The 21,140-nt window shown below is 37.6% G+C and overlaps 2 protein-coding genes across 3 annotated transcripts; both read right to left on the bottom strand.

The window, feature by feature from the left end:
• Positions 1-322: 322 nt before the first annotated feature.
• LOC144438982 (histamine N-methyltransferase-like) lies at positions 323-5,331 on the bottom strand. The gene is made up of 4 exons (XM_078128215.1): positions 5,208-5,331; positions 3,387-3,588; positions 2,239-2,574; positions 323-1,447 (listed from the first exon to the last, which is right to left on the bottom strand). Exons 2-4 carry the CDS (start codon positions 3,577-3,579, stop codon positions 1,098-1,100), a joined length of 879 nt encoding a protein of 292 aa, XP_077984341.1. The 5' UTR covers positions 3,580-3,588; positions 5,208-5,331; the 3' UTR covers positions 323-1,097.
• Positions 5,332-12,190: 6,859 nt separating this feature from the next.
• LOC144438995 (histamine N-methyltransferase-like) lies at positions 12,191-17,794 on the bottom strand. Of its 2 annotated transcripts, none has more exons than XM_078128232.1 (4): positions 17,655-17,794; positions 16,061-16,262; positions 13,847-14,182; positions 12,191-13,277 (listed from the first exon to the last, which is right to left on the bottom strand). In XM_078128232.1, exons 2-4 carry the CDS (start codon positions 16,251-16,253, stop codon positions 12,928-12,930), a joined length of 879 nt encoding a protein of 292 aa, XP_077984358.1. In that variant the 5' UTR covers positions 16,254-16,262; positions 17,655-17,794; the 3' UTR covers positions 12,191-12,927. The 2 variants fall into 2 exon arrangements, with proteins under 2 accessions (XP_077984358.1, XP_077984359.1); XM_078128233.1 differs by lacking the exon at positions 17,655-17,794 and adding an exon at positions 17,404-17,504.
• Positions 17,795-21,140: the final 3,346 nt, after the last annotated feature.

Genomic DNA, 21,140 nt, shown 5'->3' with positions numbered 1-21,140 from the left:
CAAGGCCTCGGATAAGACACCTAGATGAACATCTACCTGTACCCCATTGTATGCATGTAAAACTGTATCCTTCGATGTATATGCATATCAAGTTGTGCATATAAGGATTCTCATTCTCACCATAGACCCTCCATCTAGACGGCGAATGTTTACACTAGGGATCGAAACGTGGCTGAGCAATTAACACCTTGTGTGTACACTTACTACACTAGCTGATAACAGTTAAAGGTAAACATTGCGAATAATTTATTACACTCATCATTTACATGTATTTATAATCTTTATTGAACATAATGATTGTCAAAAACATGTCAATCTTCAATGTTCCCTGTGCATTCACTCTCTACACAGACCTCGGGAGCTTCGCTAAAAGCGCTGTTCTGTATGTCCCGACATCTACCACATAATAGTACTCGTATATCCTAGTACTGTACGCCCTCATCGACTACATAGGGCTAACCATTCGTTGACGTGTTACTGAGATACTTCGTCTCATTAAGAAGCCCCCAGAGAGCCTACATTCACCTGTGAGCTATTGTACATACGTGCCTAGGACCTTGCCCGCCCACCAGCCTTGAAGTTAGTCCTGCTTGTAGATGGAGTAATTCGGGACTCGAGTCTGACAATTGTCCATTCCCCTGGTTGTGGGACATAGTCAGTATCGCGTCCGTATAGATACTGTCTGCAGGCAGGACTACCTTGAAGCATGTGTACATGTGTGGTAATGAACATATTCCTGACATTCAACTTGATAAGACGTTGTTTCTACATGCCTGTGACCTAAAATAACCTACAACCTGCCATGTTCTAGCCCTGCTTGCAGATGGAGTTATGGGACCCGGATGTGATTCTATGCTCAGAAGGAAGGGACTATTGTTTGAATCGAGTCCAGACTCACTCCGTCTGGAAACAGGGTTAACTATTACTGATAATGTTATAATGTTACACATACAATTGCTTCTATGAACAATCACAGTTGCAGAAATGCAGAATCTGGACACTTGCCTGAATAATACAGCCCCAATTTTGTTCTCTAGTATTACGGGAGACTCAGTAATCACGTGGGCTATGGCTGGGGTAAATATGTACAGTGAATTTCAATGTGCAGGTTTCTTGATGACGAGTTCTGCTCTGTCATTAGACACTCGTTTTCTCCCATCTTTCATTTCGTAGTTTTCTTCAAAACAGCTCAGGACCTCATTGAGTAGTGCTTTGGGGGCAGTGTTACGGAAGTTGATAATATGCGTCGTAAAATCCAGCACCATATTACCGTCTTCTGATTCAGGATTGTCAAGAAGTGATGTAACGTCTACTCTACCCCAGTTATATCTTGACTCCAATGTCCATCCTTTCTTCTTTATCTCCAATCTGACATCATTTGCAGACGTAAGACTTACAGGGTAATTGTCGTCCTTCCAGTTTTTCTCATAGAGCTTCCCAAGTGTACCTAAGTATATGGAAAGAAACAACCAATAACATGATTAACTATACTTTGTGTTATCCATACTGATAATTCTTTGCATGGCAGAGCAAATATTTTCTGCCATACCATACCCTCTCTTACACTGTAATGACGTCATTGGTCCGGGCTTATCAGCCTGCCTTGATAGGTTTGAGGAAAGGGAGATTACACAGCAACCACAACGGTTGATCGGTCAGTCTATGCCCTCTACTCTACTCTACTCTACTCTACTCTACTCTACTCTACTCTACTCTACTCTACTCTACTCTCTTTGAAACTTTGGAGAATATGTATCTATCCACACTGGACTACAACAAATTAGCACATTTTTCAGAGAAGCTAGGGTTTATACATTCCATTCAAGTTTGTCACATACCATTTCAATATGATATGGTACCCTTACTATACTATACGATCGGTCAGTCTATGCCCTCTACTCTACTCTACTCTACTCTACTCTACTCTACTCTACTCTACTCTACTCTACTCTACTCTCTTTGAAACTTTGGAGAATATGTATCTATCCACACTGGACTACAACAAATTAGCACATTTTTCAGAGAAGCTAGGGTTTATACATTCCATTCAAGTTTGTCACATACCATTTCAATATGATATGGTACCCTTACTATACTATACTGGACAAGGCCAAACATGCCGACAGTTTGTTTCTGGAACTGCTGGAATGAAGCTTATTACACAGCATGTACCACCCTTCAATCTACTGTCTACCAACCTAGGATTTTAAACACTTAAAAACACAAGTATATCCTTACTATTTGTGTCGATCATAGTTATTGCTATTATGCCTCCTGGTTTGGTGTATTTATAGAGGAAATCCATTGCTGCTGAGAGATCATCCATGTAGTACAGGCTATGCAAACAGATTATGAAATTAAACTTTTCCATTTCACTCTCCTTGTCGTCATCTTTCATGTAGTCTTGAAAAGTTTTGACATACCAGTCGACACGCAGGCCAGGAAAGGTTTCCTGTAGTTTAGTGCATTTATCCTTGAAGATATCTACTGCTGTTTGCTCAGGTTCAATAACTCGTAAGTAAACCTTTGGGTGTCGTTTTAGAGCAGATTCTAGGATAACTACCTCTCTTGTACCTAGAGGGAAGGAAAACAGAATTGTTTGGGTTTAATGTATAGTGTAGTCTAGATGGATATTATCATGCTATCTGGCATCACATACTCTACCAAAACAAAAGAACGCACATAAGTTATATTGAAAAGGGGACAAAGGTCGAGCTGATTTTAGATAAGAAGCAATTCTCATGTTCATGAATCTCATGTCATTTTCACTAACTCAGCATGACACGATCTCTATATAACAGAATCATCAAAAAAAATCTGGCATAGGAGGAACCTTTAATGTAGAGTGGTTGAAGCATTGTCGGTGAAGTGCCTAGCATTCTTCACTCTCCCATGGTGCCTCACCGAAGTGCAAAACAGACTTCTGCCCAAGATTTAATAATCTTTAGCTCCAAAGGGGCTGTTTGTGTTTTGATGTTGTCGGCCTGTGTGTGCATTTGTGTGTATTTCTGTCCATCCATCTGTCTGTCTGTCTGAATGTCCTTGTTGGAAGAGGTGGAAACATATGAATTGATAATCAGCCCTTATGAAGTTATGTGAAGATTTCAGACTGATCCTTTAAATGCCTACTTGTGGGTGAAAACCAGTTGTTTAGCAGATCTATAAGGTTGGTCCTGATCAAAAGAATAATCCTAAAGTAATCCTTATGGTTCCACTGATAAGATAACACTAATGAGAAGACCAGGGATTGCAACATGTCCCTTTAAAGACACTCACAATGACTTGAAATGATAGTTCATTTTATACATGTCTTTCAGTGGATGCAGCAAATACTGTAGATAAAAGTTATGCAAATTACACAAAGACAATGTTGAAGTAAGGTCTACCTTCTCCAGGTCCGACTGAGAGGATACAAATTTCATCTTCTTTGCTTTCATCAAAGGTATACATGTTGTTGTTCTCTTTCCAAATGCGTTCCCATTCTTCTTCATCTCTGCTGAAGTTTTCATTGTATTTGTTATGCACTTTGTGATAGTATGTAGGGTCTGATTCAATGACTTGCAAATCTAATGTCGCCATCTTGGATTTCTGTAGGTTAACAAATATTCATTATGAAAAGTTATTCTTTCCTGCACACTTTGAACTTCTAAAGGGAAGGTTATGTTTTAGTGATGTGTGTGTCCTTCCTACCTCCATGGATGCACAGACATCATGTACCATGCCTATAGTATGACTGAAGCTTATATAGTTCAGTTGTGTCAGACACTTCCTTGTCTATCATGGCTGTGCTGAAGACAGTTATCAAGCAATACCAACAATATTATAGTAATGGTCCTATAAACAAGGTGAAAATTACCCCATTACAGTTTTTAATGGTTTCATTACATCTAAAAACAATAAAATTCAAGAATGACTTGGACAATTTTGCCAATTGTTTAAAAATTAATGAAAATGAACATTTTCTGACCCAAATCACACACCTATGCTGTGTATAATTTTGATTTGATCAATTCCCAACACGCAACGAGACACCCCAAGTAACATCCCAACATTCACTGCACTTTGCCCAGCTTTTTTTTAGTTTAAGTAATTTACACTGCAGACAGACTCTCGATTTCAATATGTGCAACAAATCAGAACAAAAAACTGTCTTTGAAGAAAATGAACCGCAGATTACATGCTTTCCAACGGTATTTGTGTCTACATGTTGCGGTTTGTTGCGGAGTGTGCAGACGCGAGTTGAAAATTTTGATTTCTTGACGTCACCACGTAAGCTCGTGTCCCTTTTTTGTCATTTACTTATATACAAATGCGCGGTGTGTGTTGTACAGGGAAGCATTTTCATTACTTTTTTTTAGGTGGTTTTGATGTCAGTAAGACTATTATTTGACTGCTGTGGTGGTTGCTAAACTTGTTGACTACAATGTGACTTTTCATTTCCCATACTTTCTACCTCAGATTGCTAAACTTGTTGACTACAATGTGACTTTTCATTTCCCATACTTTCTACCTCAGACTTATGTGTGGCGAGTAACCGCGACAACACCCGGACTACGTCATTAATATGCTAAGCTCGTTCAGGACACCCGGAAGTTGTTCACACATGGCTAGGAAAGCCAGTGAGTGCAGTGCAAACCACAGGGGCGTGTAATATTGCATAGATTGTTGTTTTCCAGGTCTACAGACTAAATATAACAACCTTTTGAATATATATTCCTACCTGTATAGGAAAAGATATTTATAGTATACGTACTATAGATCGATACATTTGTAGCAGCAAGATTCGTATGATATTTTCCTAAGAAAACGGAAATCTAAGCAATATTACACGCCCCTGTGATATTTATAGTATACGTACTATAGATCGATACATTTGTAGCAGCAAGATTCGTATGATATTTTCCTAAGAAAACGGAAATCTAAGCAATATTACACGCCCCTGTGATATTTATAGTATACGTACTATAGATCGATACATTTGTAGCAGCAAGATTCGTATGATATTTTCCTAAGAAAACGGAAATCTAAGCAATATTACACGCCCCTGTGGTGCAAACAGCGGCATTCAACATATGGTGTCTGATCCGTCCCCAGTTGTTCTTCCTTTGGGTTATACTTATATAACTAGTTCGTTTACATTGCTTGCCTATTTAAGTTCTCGTCTGTTCTGGAATCCATGTATAGTTGTTCTGCTATCTTAGACATACCTTTTTGTTTCAAAATCTGTTATGACGACAAAACCAGCAAGGCTTGCAGCCACGAAGGTGAAGACAAATGGTAAATTGAGTCGGAACGCAGGTCACCCATTTGACAGTATGTTATTCACCACGATTTCTATTCTTGCTGGCGCCCTCAACGTCAGGTAGTACCGTGTTAAATTCCCGCGTAATTTTATAAGCCGTTTACTATAAACAACTGTTGAAAATTTTCGACTCAAATTTACAATATATTCAATTTCATAACTGAGCTTTATGTTTCTGCATTGACATGCCCAATTGGCCTATCTTTCTGGTGAAAAGAAGAAATAAATTGCTTGACCCAATAACAAGCCAAAGTAATTTTTGTCGCACTCCCGTTTTTTTAAGAACTGCAGCACTTTTATATAAACAGTAATTTTTGCATTTTAAGATTATTTTTGAAAAAATTATTATTTTTTGTAGAAGTCTAGGAAACTTCTTGTTTCTACTCCCAGAAGCATATGCGAAACCCAACTTTGAGCCTGGCATGACGCAACTACATTTCACGTTCAGTCATCCCAAGGGTTAGACGTGTTCTTGTTACCCACAGTCGCTTGTAAACTGTTATTCCTTTCCTAAATGGTTTTATTCTTGTCTATGACGGTCCTGATACAGAACAACGACGTTATTATAGGGATTGGCGATATTCTTATAAACATCGGTAGCGATGTCATACCCCCGCCCCTTACACACATACAACACAAGTTGGGTAACCAAGCCATTACGTATCAAAACGGTTACATCATTTTTCATCGATCCAAAAGGATTGCCAAAACACCAAATGTAACCAAAACATAACCACCCATGCCACGCTTGCGTATCACTGGACCTACCTGATCAATAATTTTCAACAACATCGATCTAAAATGCGTTTACGATCGCGTTTCCGAAACGATACCCCCATAGTTTGAAAATACCGCGGAATCAGTTCAACTTGCTATGTTAATGAGGTGGTGCAACTTCACTACGTTAAATTAGCATGATATATTTATGACGTAGTATTGAGTACATCATAAACGGTACATTTTTTACATCAGAAACACTTCAACCTATGACTATGATGGTGGTTTCCCAGTCAATTACAGACAATTAATGGGGTGGTGCAACGTCACTACGTTATTTTTTTTATTTTTTTTCTCCCTCGCCTATGAGGGCAACTTTTTTTTCTTTCCTTCTTTGAGATATCCAGATTTTTTTTACGTCAATGTTGAATCACCTACTTTTTGTTGCCACAATGTTCCGTTTGGTTTTCGCAGAGGATAATACAGCGTAATAAGATGTTGTTCTATCACGCACAGATTATATTTAGAAAACTACATATTTCTGATCAATACATGTTTGATTTTAAATTAAATAAACATCATTGACAGTTTTTATGCCATGGTATGACGACACACTGAAAATGCAAATCGGAAACTTAATTGGTTAGCTCAAACATTCAAACAGACCGGTCAGTTTCTCCAGCCTGGGGCAGGGATAGGGGGTGGTCAGTGTTTTTCCATTGGGCCGACAGAAAGTCACTGACCCCGTGAATAAAGTATCATAGCATCTTGAGAGTTGTAGAGGGAAGAGCTTTTTCGAGACTGGGATATATTCACCTCTTGTGTGAGTATGTGTGCATGGGGGGGGGGGGGGGTTCTAGGGGTCTCCCTCTAGAAGCCCTTGTGGATTTTTACTCCTAAAGGCAATTTTTAGGCTATTCACAGACACTTTCAGACAATAATTTCCAAGCTTTACGAGACAGCTCTAACATGTGAAAACAACTGTATAAGGTTGAAACATTTTTGAAATAAAGTTTCATAGCATGTTGACAGTAAGGGGTGGAGTAAAGAACTTTGATTTGAGACTGGGACATGTCTACCTCTTATGAGGATCCTGGGGGTCTCCCCTAGAAGCTTTTGAAGTTTTTTTTTACCAATTGTGGTGAATCTTATTGTTGGTTTAACGAATGAGTAGCCTCTGGGGTGAGGGAGTCCAAGGGGTTTCCCCCTGTCAGATCTGGGGTTTTTGTTTCTATTTAGGCAATTTTTAGGTTAACCTCTGAAAACTATAAAACAAGCTTTCCCTGTGAATACCAATTTCTGCTTGACCTGGCCACGCTGAATCTCCTTCATCTGCTATATCTTCTTCTGACCTTACCAACTTTGTTTTTAGAGAAAGTGGACATTCCTAGCAGTGCATACAAGTTGATTTATGATGGTAAACCATTTCTGTCTGGGACAACAATTGATCACAAGGTTCACTCAACTCGGTCCATTAACATGACTGGGTATGGTGGTGGCAAGAAGTCTTCTGATTTGGTACATCATGTGGTCCATGTATTGTATGTGGCTGTTACTCAAAAACAAGGTATTATCATTTGTGTCGCAGAGAAAATGACAGTTTGGTTCAGTATGTTTTGTCAAATTTCAGAACAAAATCTAATGAGCAGAAATACAACATAAGTGATCTGGAGTTAATGTTGAAATATGTTCATCACATTAAACTACATGTTAAATGTCTTACTAATGAAAGTCTAATTTGTGGCTCCTGTAATACAGCTTTTTCAAAGTTTGTTCGTTCAGAATTTGAAGTTAGCAGGGTCAAGGCAGCTTCTAAAGAATACACGAGATCTCTATGTGATAGTTACAGGAATGTCACTTTTAGTGACATTAATTCCATTGAGGAGTATGCTATAACCTGTGCAATTTTATTTGTATGCAGAGAATTTGAAGAGGATAGGGCAATTTTTCAATTCTTCTGTGTACGGTATTTACTTAAAAGAACTTTAAAAAAACATTGAAAAGTATGAAAGGTCAGATACCTTGGATTTGTTGAGAAAAAAAAGAGATGGCTGATGGTGAAACTCCAGAGTGTATTTGGTGATTGTTTGATTTCCTATTCTAACCCTATGTACAACAAGCTTGGGACTTTACTAAGGAGGTGTGGGCCATCTCTTGAAGACTGTTTTCTTTTCACTCTCTATGCTGCCAACAATAAAGTTGATAGTTTAGAAAAGGAAATTCTTTCTCTAAATGTACTTCAGAATTCTTTGATTGCTTCTATGCCAAGTTATGATATTACCTCATATCTACGTATTGGTTGTGAATATCTTAAATCTAAAATTATTAAAATGGCACAGAACTTGATGAAAAACAACCAAAAGATGAGTTTGACATTACTTCAAATAATTTCAAAGACTTTATTTCACACGACATTGACCCCCTACCTCTGGAATTTTATTTTTCAATTGACACTGAACAACACTGAGCAAGGTGATGTTAATCAAAAGGAGATTGATACATTTGATTGGAATGACTGTTACACTCAAAATATCAATGACAAAACACAAAATTATCATATTAGTCATCTCATGAAGAGGTTGTTCATTGTGTCTTGTATTGTTTATTCATACAATACAGAGTGTCACTTTCCAGTACACATAGCTTTAGCTGACGTTGTTGATAAATTCAGCAATTCATCGTCTGAATGTTTAAAAATTCTGAACAGATTTGGCGCTGTCGCCTCTAAAGATAGTCTCCAGCGGTATAAAGTTGGTATATGTGAGTAAATAATGCAGGAAGGACCAAAGCTTAGTAATCAATGTTTTACTGTAGTCTCTGTAGACAATGTAGACAAGCTTAGTTGTTATGCCACAGTAAAGTCGAGTCAGCTAGGGAGAGGATTCAATGGCACATCTATTCAAGCTGTAGAGAGTAAGCCTTCACTAACGCTCACTATAGGACCTTGCGCCATTTCGCAGACAGTCACTGCGGTCTACAGCTGGAGAATACTTTCATATTGTTCCCTTTGTAGGGCAATCACAGCTCACAGTATTTACTCATTGAGACATTGTACCCGTGATGATACCGGAAAAGCAGTATTGCCTGAACTACAATCTTTAGAGGACAGAGTAATGGTAAAAATCAGAAATGAAATTGTTGATTGCTTAGAACAAAACAAACAACATATTGAACTCCTTGAAGCCTCTAAATATGAGTATTTTCTGATGAAAGATAATTGTCAAAAGAAATATCTTAACTTTGATCACAGATGTGGGGAAATCAGAAAAGGCGCTGGTTGTGGTGTTCCCGAAATATTAGCTCTGTGTTACTGCATAGCTTTACCTGTTGTTGTATACAAAGAAGAGCAAGGTCAATATATTGAAATATGTAGATATGGTACTGCTCTCTTTCCTGATACTATCCAGCCAATAAATGATTACTATCACATCATGAAGATGCTGAAATGTGTCAACTTCTTTTAAGTGAAAGTTTGTACTATGATCAAAGATCATTTCTTACTGATGAAAGTACACTTTCCTCCTGGCAACAAAATAGCCTACAAAGTAAAGTAAGTGTTTCATTCAGTGAAGTCCTGTGCCCAACATACACATCTGTAACAAACCACTGTACCTTTATGTCTTCCCGTCGAACCATTGCACCTGTAATGATAGAAAACTACTACAGTGCCTTGTCAGGTATGGATGATGCAAGTGGTCATCATGTGAATTCTTCACTTCTGTCTTTGGAGGATTTTAAAGCGTCACCTGTTGAGAAATTACACTATAGTAGATTACAGTCAGACTGCTTTTTGTATGCACTTGAAAAAAGGGCAATACAAATTGAAGATCCAGACATCTTTATTCCGGGTCTGAAAGAAAGGCTAGCAATATTTACAAATGAGGACACAGAGGTTTCAAATGTAGTTTATCTTGCTGTGCTTGACCTACCTGCTGACAATTGTAATGAATCGGGGGGTTACCTCTACTGTTAAGGTAACCCTCCTCCATGTTACTCTCTCTCTCTCTCCACTCTGTACTCGGGATCAACTTGGACTTATAAGAAATTAGCTCAAACTACACACAATGTTCATGGTTAACCTGGATCATTTGGAAGTGGCCACGGAGCAGATCGAAGCTCCTGACCTCGGACCGTCCCTTCCAAAAACTCAATCCATAATTTTATTATTACATTAAATTCTTATAAACGTAAAATATACAATACTCAAATGATTGGGTGATAAAATAATCAGCACCATAAATGACTAAAACGGAAGTATTGCCGTCGCCTTAATTCAATGCGAATGATATTGACAAATATGAAAACTAGCTAAACAATGTGATCACGTCATTGTTCTTCCAACTGTCTGTAATCAGTCATTATTTGACACTGTTGATCTTTTAATAACTTAATGTTGTCATCTTAGAAGAATACTATTCGCGCAATGCAAACATTTGTTCTAAGTGTTAATTCATGACAGAGTTCACGGTGACCTCGCAAAACATAAAAACTTAGCGAATATTAGAAAGTTGTATTCTCTCATCCGTAACACAATGTTGAAACAATGAAAGATGTTCTAAATAAAATATATACCAAGTTTGGTGTTGGGAAGTACATCAACTATTTGGTTGTAGTTGGTGATGGAAAAATTTATGACTACTTACTGAAATTAAAGAAAAAGTATGGTTTAGACTTGGCATGGCTTTTACCTTTTCCTAGAGACTGGCATATTCTAAAAACTTTGAAGCTGTTCTCATGAAAATATACCTTGATGCTGGGCTGAAGGACCTTGCCAGTCTCTTCCATTTTGGGAAGACCGGTATTTCAGTTGCCCAGGCTACTAATTTTGATAGAACCCACATATATTTACTTCAGGTGTTGGAAGCGTTGTATAGATCACATTGATAGATTCATGAAAAACAGGACCTCTAGCTCACAGGAATCATGTGTGCTGTCTGAAAAGGAAATATGTAAGGCATACATTAACAGTTTACACACTGAGCCATGGCCAGATCATTTCAATCTACTGGAAAATACTGCATGCTTCACCGACATAAGAGAGAAACTGAAAGTAAAACATATTAATTAGGAGGTAGAATTTGAAGAGTTTACACAAACATTAGTATTGAAAAACAGCAACTGGAAATTCTGGCATGGCTTTATACACGATGCGATCCTAGACATACAGATATGATGACTTACATTGCATTGTACACATCTATGAGAAACAGAGATTTTACTTTGCGCAATGCAGCCTTGAAAGAAATGACACCACTCTTTCACAGTTTTGATAGACTTAATTACTTGAGGCTATATAAATACCATTGTGACAGCACCTTGCTCATTTAAAATGCTTTCCTTAGTCTGTTCCGACTCATCTACTTTTTGGATGTGTTTCTTAGGGGGGCCTTTCACATTATTTCACGGAACGGAAAGTTGATTGAGGTTGGCATTTTTTTCAACAATGTGCCAAAGAATGGTGCCAGTCCGTCATTTTTCACCTTTCGCAAAGAGATGTTATGTTTGTTTGTTTGTTTGTTTGTGTGTGTGTGTGTGTGTGTGTGTGTGTGTGTGTGTTTATCTGTCTCTGGACGACTCTAGGACTATTGCTCCTCCCAATTGACTCTGTAGGACAACTGTGAAAAAAATAAACCAGAAAAATTGGGCTTCTAGTGGCTACTTTTTGGATGTGTTTCTTAAGGGTTTTTTTTCACATTATTTCACGGAACGAAAAGTTGATTGAGGTCGGCATTATTGTTTTCAACAATGTACCAAAGAATGATGCCAGTCCGTCGTTTTTCACCTCGCATAGAGATGTTATGTTTGTTTGTTTGTGTGTGTGTGTGTGTGTGTTTATCTGTGGACGATTCTAGGAATATTGCTCCCTCCCTCCGGACAATTTGTTCCGTAGGACAACTGCCCCGGATAAGACACCTATAGATGAACATCTACCTGTACCTCATTGTATGCATGTAAAACTGTATCCTTCGATGTATATGCATATCAAGTTGTGCATATAAGGATTCTCCTTCTCACCATAGACCCTCCACCTAGACGGCGAATGTTTACACTAGGGATCGAAACGTGGCTGAGCAATTAACACCTTACTTGTACACTTACTGCACTAGCTGATAACAGTTAAAGGTAAACATTGCGAATAAATTCACTCATCATTTACATGTATTTACCATCTTTATTGAACATAATGATTGTCAAAAACATATGTCAATCTTCACACATAAATGACTCTACACAGTCCTCGGGAGCTTCGCCAAAAGCGCTGTTCTGTATGTCCCGACATCTACCACATAATAGTACTGGTATATCCTAGTACTGTACGCCCATCATCGACTACATTGGGCTAACCATTCGTTGACGTGTTACTGGAGAAGCCCCCAAAGAGCTCGCCCACCAGCCTTGAAGTTAGTCCTGCTTGTAGATGGAGTAATTTGGGACCTTATTCTGACAATTGTCCATTCCCCTGGTTGAGGGACATAGTATTGCGTCCGTATAGATATCGTCTGCAAGCAGGACTACCTTGAAGCGTGTGTGTGGTAATGAACATATTCCTGACATTCAGCTGGTTAATTCGTCGTCTGTACATGCCTGTGACCTAAAATAACCTACAACCTGCCATGTTCTAGCCCTGCTTGCAGATGAGTTATGGGATCCGGATGTGATTCTATTCTCAGAAGGAAATGACTATTGTTAGAATGGAGTCCAGACTCACTCCGTCTGGAAGCAGGGCTAACTGTTACTAATAATGTTATAATGTTACACATACAATTGCTTCTATAAATAATCACAGTTGCAGAAATGTAGAATCTGGACATTTGTCTGAATAATACAGCACCAATTTTGTTCTCTAGTATTACGAGAGACTCAGTAATTACATGGGCTATGGCTGGGGTAAATATGTACAGTGAATTTCAATGTGCAGGTTTCTTGATGACAAGTTCTGCTCTGTCATTAGACACTCGTTTTCTCCCATCTTTCATTTCGTAGTTTTCTTCAAAACAGCTCAGGACCTCATTGAGTAGTGCTTTGGGGGCAGTGTTACGGAAGTTGATAATATGTGTCGTAAAATCCAGCACCATATTGCCGTCTTCTGATTCAGGGTTGTCAAGAAGTGATGTAACGTCTACTCTACCCCAGTTATACTTTGTCTCTGATATCCATCCTTTCTTCTTTATCTCCAATCTGACATCACTTGCAGACTTAAGACTTATAGGGTAATTGTCATTCTTCCAGTTTTTCTCATAGAGCTTCCCAAGTGTACCTATTTTTTGGGAAAGAAACAACCAATAACATGATTAACTATACTTTGTGTTATCCATACTGATAATCTTTGCCTGGCAGAGCAAATATTTTCTGCCGTAGCCATACTTTCTCTTAGACTGTAATGACGTCATTGGTCCGGGCTTATCAGCCTTCCTTGATAGGTTTGGGAAAAGAGAGATTAGACAACATCCACAACGGTTGATCTGTCAGTCTATACCTTCTCTCTACTCTATTCTACTCTACTCTACTCTACTCTACTCTCTTTGAAACTTTGGATAAAATGTATTTATCCACACTGGATTACAACAAGTTAGCACATTTTTCAGAGAAGCTAGGGTTTATACACTCCATTCAAGTTTGTCACATACCATTTCAATATGGTATGGTATCCTTACTATACTAAGAAAGACCAAAAATGCAGAGGGTTTGTTTCTGAAACTGCTGTAATGTTGCTTATTCCACAGCATGTACCACCTTCAAACTTTGCTCCATTTCAAATACTGACACATAGATCTACTGTGTACCAACCTAGGATTTTAAACACTTATGACACTAGTATATCCTTACTATTTGAGTCAATCATAGTTATTGCGATTATGCCTCCAGGTTTGGTGTATTTATAGAGGAAATCCATTGCTGCTGAGAGATCATCCATGTAGTACAGGCTATGCAAACAGGTTATGAAATTAAACTTTTCCATTTCACTCTCCTTGCCATCATCTTTCATGTAGTCTTGAAAAGTTTTGACATACCAGTCGACACGCAGGCCTGGAAAGGTTTCCTGTAGTTTACTGCATTTATCCTTGAAGATATCTGCTGCTGTTTGCTCAGGTTCAATAACTCGTAAGTAAACCTTTGGGTGTCGTTTCAGAGCAGATTCTAGGATAAATACCTCTCTTGTACCTAGAGGGAGGGAAAACAGATGGATATTATCATGCTATCTGGCATCACATACTTTATCAAAACAAAACAACGCACACAAGTTATATTGAAAAGGGGACAAAGGCGGAGCTGATTTTGGTTAAGAAGCAATTGTCATGTTTACGAATCTCAGATATGTCATTTTCACTAACTCAGCATGACACGATCTCTATACAACAGAGTTATCAAAAAAATCTGGCATAGGAGGAACCTTTAATGTAGAGTGGTTGAAGCATTATCGGTGAAGTGCCTAGCATCCTTCACTCTCCCATGGTGCCTCACCGAAGTGCAAAACAGACTTCTGCCCAAGATTTAATAATCTTTAGCTCCAAAGGGGCTGTTTATGTTTTGATGTTGTCAGCCTGTGTGTGCATTTGTGTGTATTTCTGTCCATCCATCTGTCTGTCTGTCTGTCTGTCTGTCTGTCTGTCTTCCCATGCAATCACTTTCTCAGGAACCTGGTTCAAATGAGCTGAAATTTGGTGGACATGCTAAGTTAGTCTGGATGCCAATGTGGTCTCTAACTAAACCACGCCTGGTCAAAGTTCCTCAATCAGCACTAAATGTTGTTCATCCAATCAGTGAACCCCAACTGTTAGAGTGATATAAAAAGTGTATAAGTAGCATCCTGCGCTGACAAATATAAACCATATTTGGACATTACATAACTGCCCCTATAAACACTAACTTTATAAGGGACTGCGTTATTGGTTAGAATTTTGTGATTGATTAACAAAGGCATGATGCTAATTATTGCATGGGTTGGCTGTGGGTGATTTTAAATTGCATCTCATGCATTTCAGGACTTCTAGAGTAATGACTTTGACTATACTGTGAGTGGCGGTGTAAATAAATCATAATGATACCGTATGGGAACTAGACTAATGCTAAGTGGTTATGCTGAGAACTGATCAGGGCAAAATTTATACAATTTTATTTCTCAAATTCACATGTTATTTTCCATTTTACCTAATAAAGAAGATTCATCAAATTATCTAGTTATTATTGTGATGTTTTGTAATGACATGTCATACTATCAAATAATATCAAAATGAAATAAGAATTTATTCATAACTGAAATCATACCAAGTTATGAGTACTAAAATTTTAACTAATACACATAACGTAACTTGAAAAGCCAAGAGCTTTTGACTGCAACTGTTGTTTACTCTATGATAGAGGGCGCTGTTGATAAGCTGAGAGCTTTCGACTGCAACTGTTGTTCACTCTATGATAGACAGTGATGTTCATGATCACATAACATAGTGACATGATCGCGGAGAACGTTCCCATGGATCTAATTAGGGAGGAAACACTGTCCCTCATCTATCTCTATTCAGGTTATTTTGGCAGCTCTTCAAATAGATGGCCAAATTAACATCGATGATGTGAAAAAGAAATGAAATATCTTGATAAACTGTGCTGACTGTTTGGGACAGATGTTTGTGGTTGCTGTTGTGACTTCAATCAAAATCTAATCTCCTTTACTATTTGTCATGCTTGAATGTCCTTGTTGGAAGAGGTGGAAACATATGAATTGATAAACAGCCCTTATGAAGTTATGTGAAGATTTCAGACTGATCCTTTAAATGCCTACTTGTGGGTGAAAACCAGTTGTTTGGCAGATCTATAAGCTTAAGGTTGGTCCTGATCAACAGAATAATCCTAAAGTAATCCTTATGGTTCCACTGATAAGATAACACTAATGAGAAGACCAGGGATTGCAACATGTCCCTTTAAAGACACTCACAATGACTTGAAATGATAGTTCATTCTATACAAGTCTTTCAGTGGATGCAGCAAATACTGTAGATAAAAGTTATGCAAATTACACAAAGACAATGTTGAAGTAAGGTCTACCTTCTCCAGATCCAACTGAGAGGATACAAATTTCATCTTCTTTGCTTTCATCAAAGGTATACATCTTGTTGTTCTCTTTCCAAATGCGTTCCCATTCTTCTTCATCTCTGCTGAAGTTTTCATTGTATTTGTTATGCACCTTGTGATAGTATGTAGGGTCTGATTCAATGAGTTGCAAATCTAATGTCGCCATCTTGGATTTCTGTAGGTTAACAAATATTCATTATGAACAGTTATTCTTTCCTGCACACTTTGAACTTCTAAAGGGAAGGTTATGTTTTAGTGATGTGTGTGTGACCTTCCTACCTCCATGGATGCACAGACATCATGTACCATGCCTATAGTATGACTGAAGCTTTTAGTTCGGTTGTGCCACAGACACTTCCATGTCTATCATGGCTGTGTTGAAAACAGATATCAAGCAATACCAACAATATTATAGTAAATGGTCCTATAAACAAGGTGTAAATTACCCCATTACAGTTTTAATGGTTTCATTAAATCTAAAAAACAATAAAATTCAAGAATAACTTGACAATTTTGCCAATTTTTAAAAAATTAATGAAAATTAACATTTTCTGACCCAAATCACACACCTATGCTGAGAATAATTTTGATTTGATCAATTTCCCGAGACACCCAAAGTAACATCTGCACTTTGCCCAGCTTTTTTTAGTTTAAGTAATTTACACGACAGACAGACAGACAGAGACATAAACAGACACTTTGCCATGACTGTGGCACTATACTGATTCAGAAACTCAGCTAATAAAATAAGTAAATTATGTTATACCAATGATGAGAACGAAAAATAGTTGTCTAGCAACTAGCCAAGTCCATTCGTGTTGTACAAAAGAAAGTATATGATATGAAAGAATTACTGAACTTGGTTCACTTGATATTCCTATATTGGGGGGGGGGGGGTAATTAAACACTCATTGAAGGTGGAAACGACAACAACAATTGTGACAATCACGCAAACTGAGAATTGGAGTGAGAATGTATGACAGGATTATTTATCCTCTGGCCTGAAGATAATACTACATATATCATTCGTTACATTGCAAACCACTATGAGATGGTGTACGTACTCAAGTGCTATGGCGCTAATAGTGTGCACAGGGGCGTGTAATATTGCATAGATTGTTGTTTTCCAGGTCTACAGACTAAATATAACAACCTTTTGAATATATATTCCTACCTGTATATAGGGAAAGAGAGATAGTATACGTAGTACTATAGATCGATACATTTGTAGCAGCAAGATTCGTATGATATTTTCCTAAGAAAACGGAAATCTAAGCAATAATACACGCCCCTGTGATAGTGTGCGATTCCTATACCTCTAGTACTGAGAGCACGAGAGCTCAGAAGTTATAGACGGGGTTATTAGAGATCAGCACCTTACTCCTAATATACAAGCTCGGCTACTCAGTACTTCCGCGTCGGTCTCAAGTAGCTACTTCACAAGCACGCGTGCAGTTATATTATAATTAATACTAACTAGTTCGTTTACATTGCTGAAATGCTTGCCTATTTAGGTTGTCGTTAGTTCTGGAATCCATGCATAGTTGTCCTGCGATCCTAGACATACCTTTTTGTTTCAAAATCTGTTATGACACGAAAACCAGCAAGGCTTGCAGCTACGAAGGTGAAGACAAATGGTAAATTTTAGGGCTGTGCGGCGGATCTACCCACAGTCGCGTTTCTATATTTACACAACTTACAATGACCTACAAATTACAATATGACCTTTGACCCAAGATAATCAACATGGCTGCGCCATGTATTTATAGCGTGATCGTGTCACACGTACACAGGCACTTGTTTCCCAAGATACGTTTCTCTGGAAACAAGTGCCTGTGACGTGACACAACGTCGTTAACATTATTCTGTCACAGTCATCGCGATGGCAAAAACCACGAAAACCAGAAACTTCTAGAAGTGATATGTGGCGGTACGTTTTATTGAATTTCGCATATATTGATCGGGTCTAGTTCACAGACACTTGTGACCACATGGCACTCAGGCTTAGATAGTTACGTTTATGAAAACAAACAAACAAACAAACAAACAAACAAACAAACAAACAAACAAACAAACAAACAAAAATAAATGAATGAATGAATGAATGAATGAATAAATAAATAAATAAATAAATAAATAAATAAATAAATAAATAAATAAATAAATAAATACAAATATAAACCAGCAAACAATATAAATGTACAATTTTGGCCATTTCGCACATAGGAAAACATATAGCAATTCTTGAAGTTGATAATGATTTGTAACTACTCTCTTGTTGATGCTTGTCAGTATTTCTTTATTCATTCATTCATTCATTTATTTTGTTTGTTTGTTTGTTTGTTTGTTTGTTTGTTTGATTGTTTGTTTTCGTAAACATAACTAAAACCGTAGTTATGTTTACGAACACAAAACAAACAAAGAAACAAACACTAAATAAATAAATAGATAGATAGATAGATAGATAGATAGATAGATAGATAGATAGATAGATAAATAAATAAATAAATACTGACAAGCTTCAACAAGAGAGTATACAAAGCATGCCCTGTGATGTGACCGGACCCGAGATGTTTTCAGAATGTAATTTTGATATTGTAAATTTATCGTTGACAGGCATTCGAGTATCTGTCCCAATAATATCAGCTGTAACTTGTTTTGCTACAATCTTTGACCTTGACCCTCTTGGTCATATTTAAAAAAAATATAAATCCATTTCATCCATTAGTTACACAGAAAGGAAATATTGTGGAGGGGGGGGGGCGACCATGAATTATGATATTAAAATGTACCTGATATCGGATTCAATGTAACATTTACCTTGGTCGTCTGAGTGTTGAAAGCTAAGTTCTTGATACTCTAGCTGATCACTTTTCAATTGTTATTTCAGGATCTTCTCCGATGGTGATATGTTGTACACGGCCATAAACTGAGATGCATAATATGGACTTCAGAGTTTCTTCGTTGGCACTTTACGTCGATTCATACACTAGTCTTCGGATCTGTTTTGGATTTTCATTTTCTTACACTTTTTTGGTATTTTGCTGATAAAAATGCAACATTTCAAAAACTCTCGGATAACATTATTGTTTTCCAGTATTTTCACTTGTAAAGTGGAAGTTTTGAAAGAGATAACCAAAACTTAAAAAATATGTTGTAAAATTTATAGAATTTGCTAAGAAAAAAAATCAGGTGTTGACAATTATCTAGTCTGTAAGGTACGCCGTGACGGGGCGCCCTCACTGAAACATCGGCCAACCCCTAACACTCTGACAGTGAGGGCGAAACGTCACGACGTATCTCACAGTCTAGGTGCTCTAAAGGGGCTGCTTGTGTTTTGATGTTGTCGACCTGTGTGTGCATTTGTGTGTGTGTGTGTGTGTGTGTGTGTCTGTCTGTCTGTCTGTCTGTCTGTCTGTCTGTCTGTCTGTCTGTCTGTCTTCCCATGCAATCACTTTCTCAGGAAACTGGTTCAAAATAGCTGAAATTTGGTGCACATGCTAAGTTAGTCTGGATGCCAGTGTGGTCTCTAACTAAACCACGTCTGGTCAAAGTCCTTCAATCGGCACAAAATGTTGTTCATCCAATCAGTGAACTCCAACTGTTAGAGTGACATAGACAGTGTATAAGTAGCATCCTGGGCTGACAAATATACTATATTTCGACTTTGCATAACTGCCCCAGTAAACACTAACTTTCTATTGAGGGACTGTTTTATTGGTTAGAATTTTGTGATTGATTAACAAAGACATGGTGTTAATGACTGTGGATGAATTTTAAATTGCATCTCATGCATTTTAGGACTTCTAGATTAATGACTTTGACTATACTGTGAGTGGAGGTGTAAATCATAATGATACCATACAATTTTATTACTCAAATTTACATGTTGTTTTCCATTTTACCTACTGAAGAAGATTCATCAAATTATCAAATTATCTAGTTATTATTGTGATGTTTTGTAATGACATGTCATACTATTGAATAATATGAAAATGAAATAAGAATGAATTCATAACTGAAATCATACCAAGTTATGAGTACTAAAATTATAACTAATAAACATAACGTAATTTGATAAGCCAAGAGCTTTCGACTGCAACTGTTGTTCACTCGATGATAGAGGGCGCTGTTGATAAGCCAGGATCTTTTGACTGCCCGTGACTGTTGTTCACTCTAGATAGACGGTGATGTTAATGATCACATCACAAAGCGACATGATCAAGGAGAATGTTCCCATGGATCTTAGGGAGGAAACACTATCCCTCATCTCTATTCAGGTTATTTGGGCAGCTCTTAATATACGTTGGACAATGCTTGGAGAATGTCCTTGTTGAAAGAGGTGGGAACATTAGAATTGATAAAGAGCTCTTATGAAGTTATGTGAAGATTTGAAACTGATACTTTAAATGCCAACTTCAGATTAGCCTGAATTTCTAGGTGTGAAAACCAGTTGATTGGTAGATCTATAAGGTTGGTCCTGAACATTTAAAACAATAATCTGAAAGTAATCCTCATGGTAAGATAACACTAATGAGAAGACCAAGGATTGATACATGTCCCTTTAAAGACACTCACAATGACTTGAAACGATATTTCATTCTATACAAGGTTTTCAGTGGATGCAGACAAAAGTTATGCAAAGGTATGTGTGTGTGTGTGTGTGTGTGTGTGTGTGTGTGTGTGTGTGTGTGTGTGTGTGTGTGTGTGTGTGTGTTTTGTTTATGCATTTTGACAAAATTCAATTATGGTTATTGTTAGAGAGGGAAGACAACATGAAATACATATAAGTAACTCATTATGTGCAGTTAATAAACATACACTACTTTAATCAAAATTAGATAAAATGAAATTACATGTTAAGTGTTTGGGCAATGATTGGTAATGTAATTTTCAGAGGGTTTGATTGGTAGGACACTATTTTGTCTTGGCAAATTGATTCATACCCATTCCACATATTGGAACTGTCGCACAAGATATACTATTGGTTGTTGCTATGTGTGTGCTCATATGGTTGCTAACCAGATTTGTTAATATTTGAATGCTTGACTTA

This window comes from Glandiceps talaboti, chromosome 8 (genome assembly GCF_964340395.1).
Source record: "Glandiceps talaboti chromosome 8, keGlaTala1.1, whole genome shotgun sequence".
Taxonomy (NCBI): Eukaryota; Metazoa; Hemichordata; class Enteropneusta; family Spengelidae; genus Glandiceps; species Glandiceps talaboti.
Note: the sequence above shows the minus strand (reverse complement) of the source record. Positions and strands in the feature narration are given on the sequence as shown.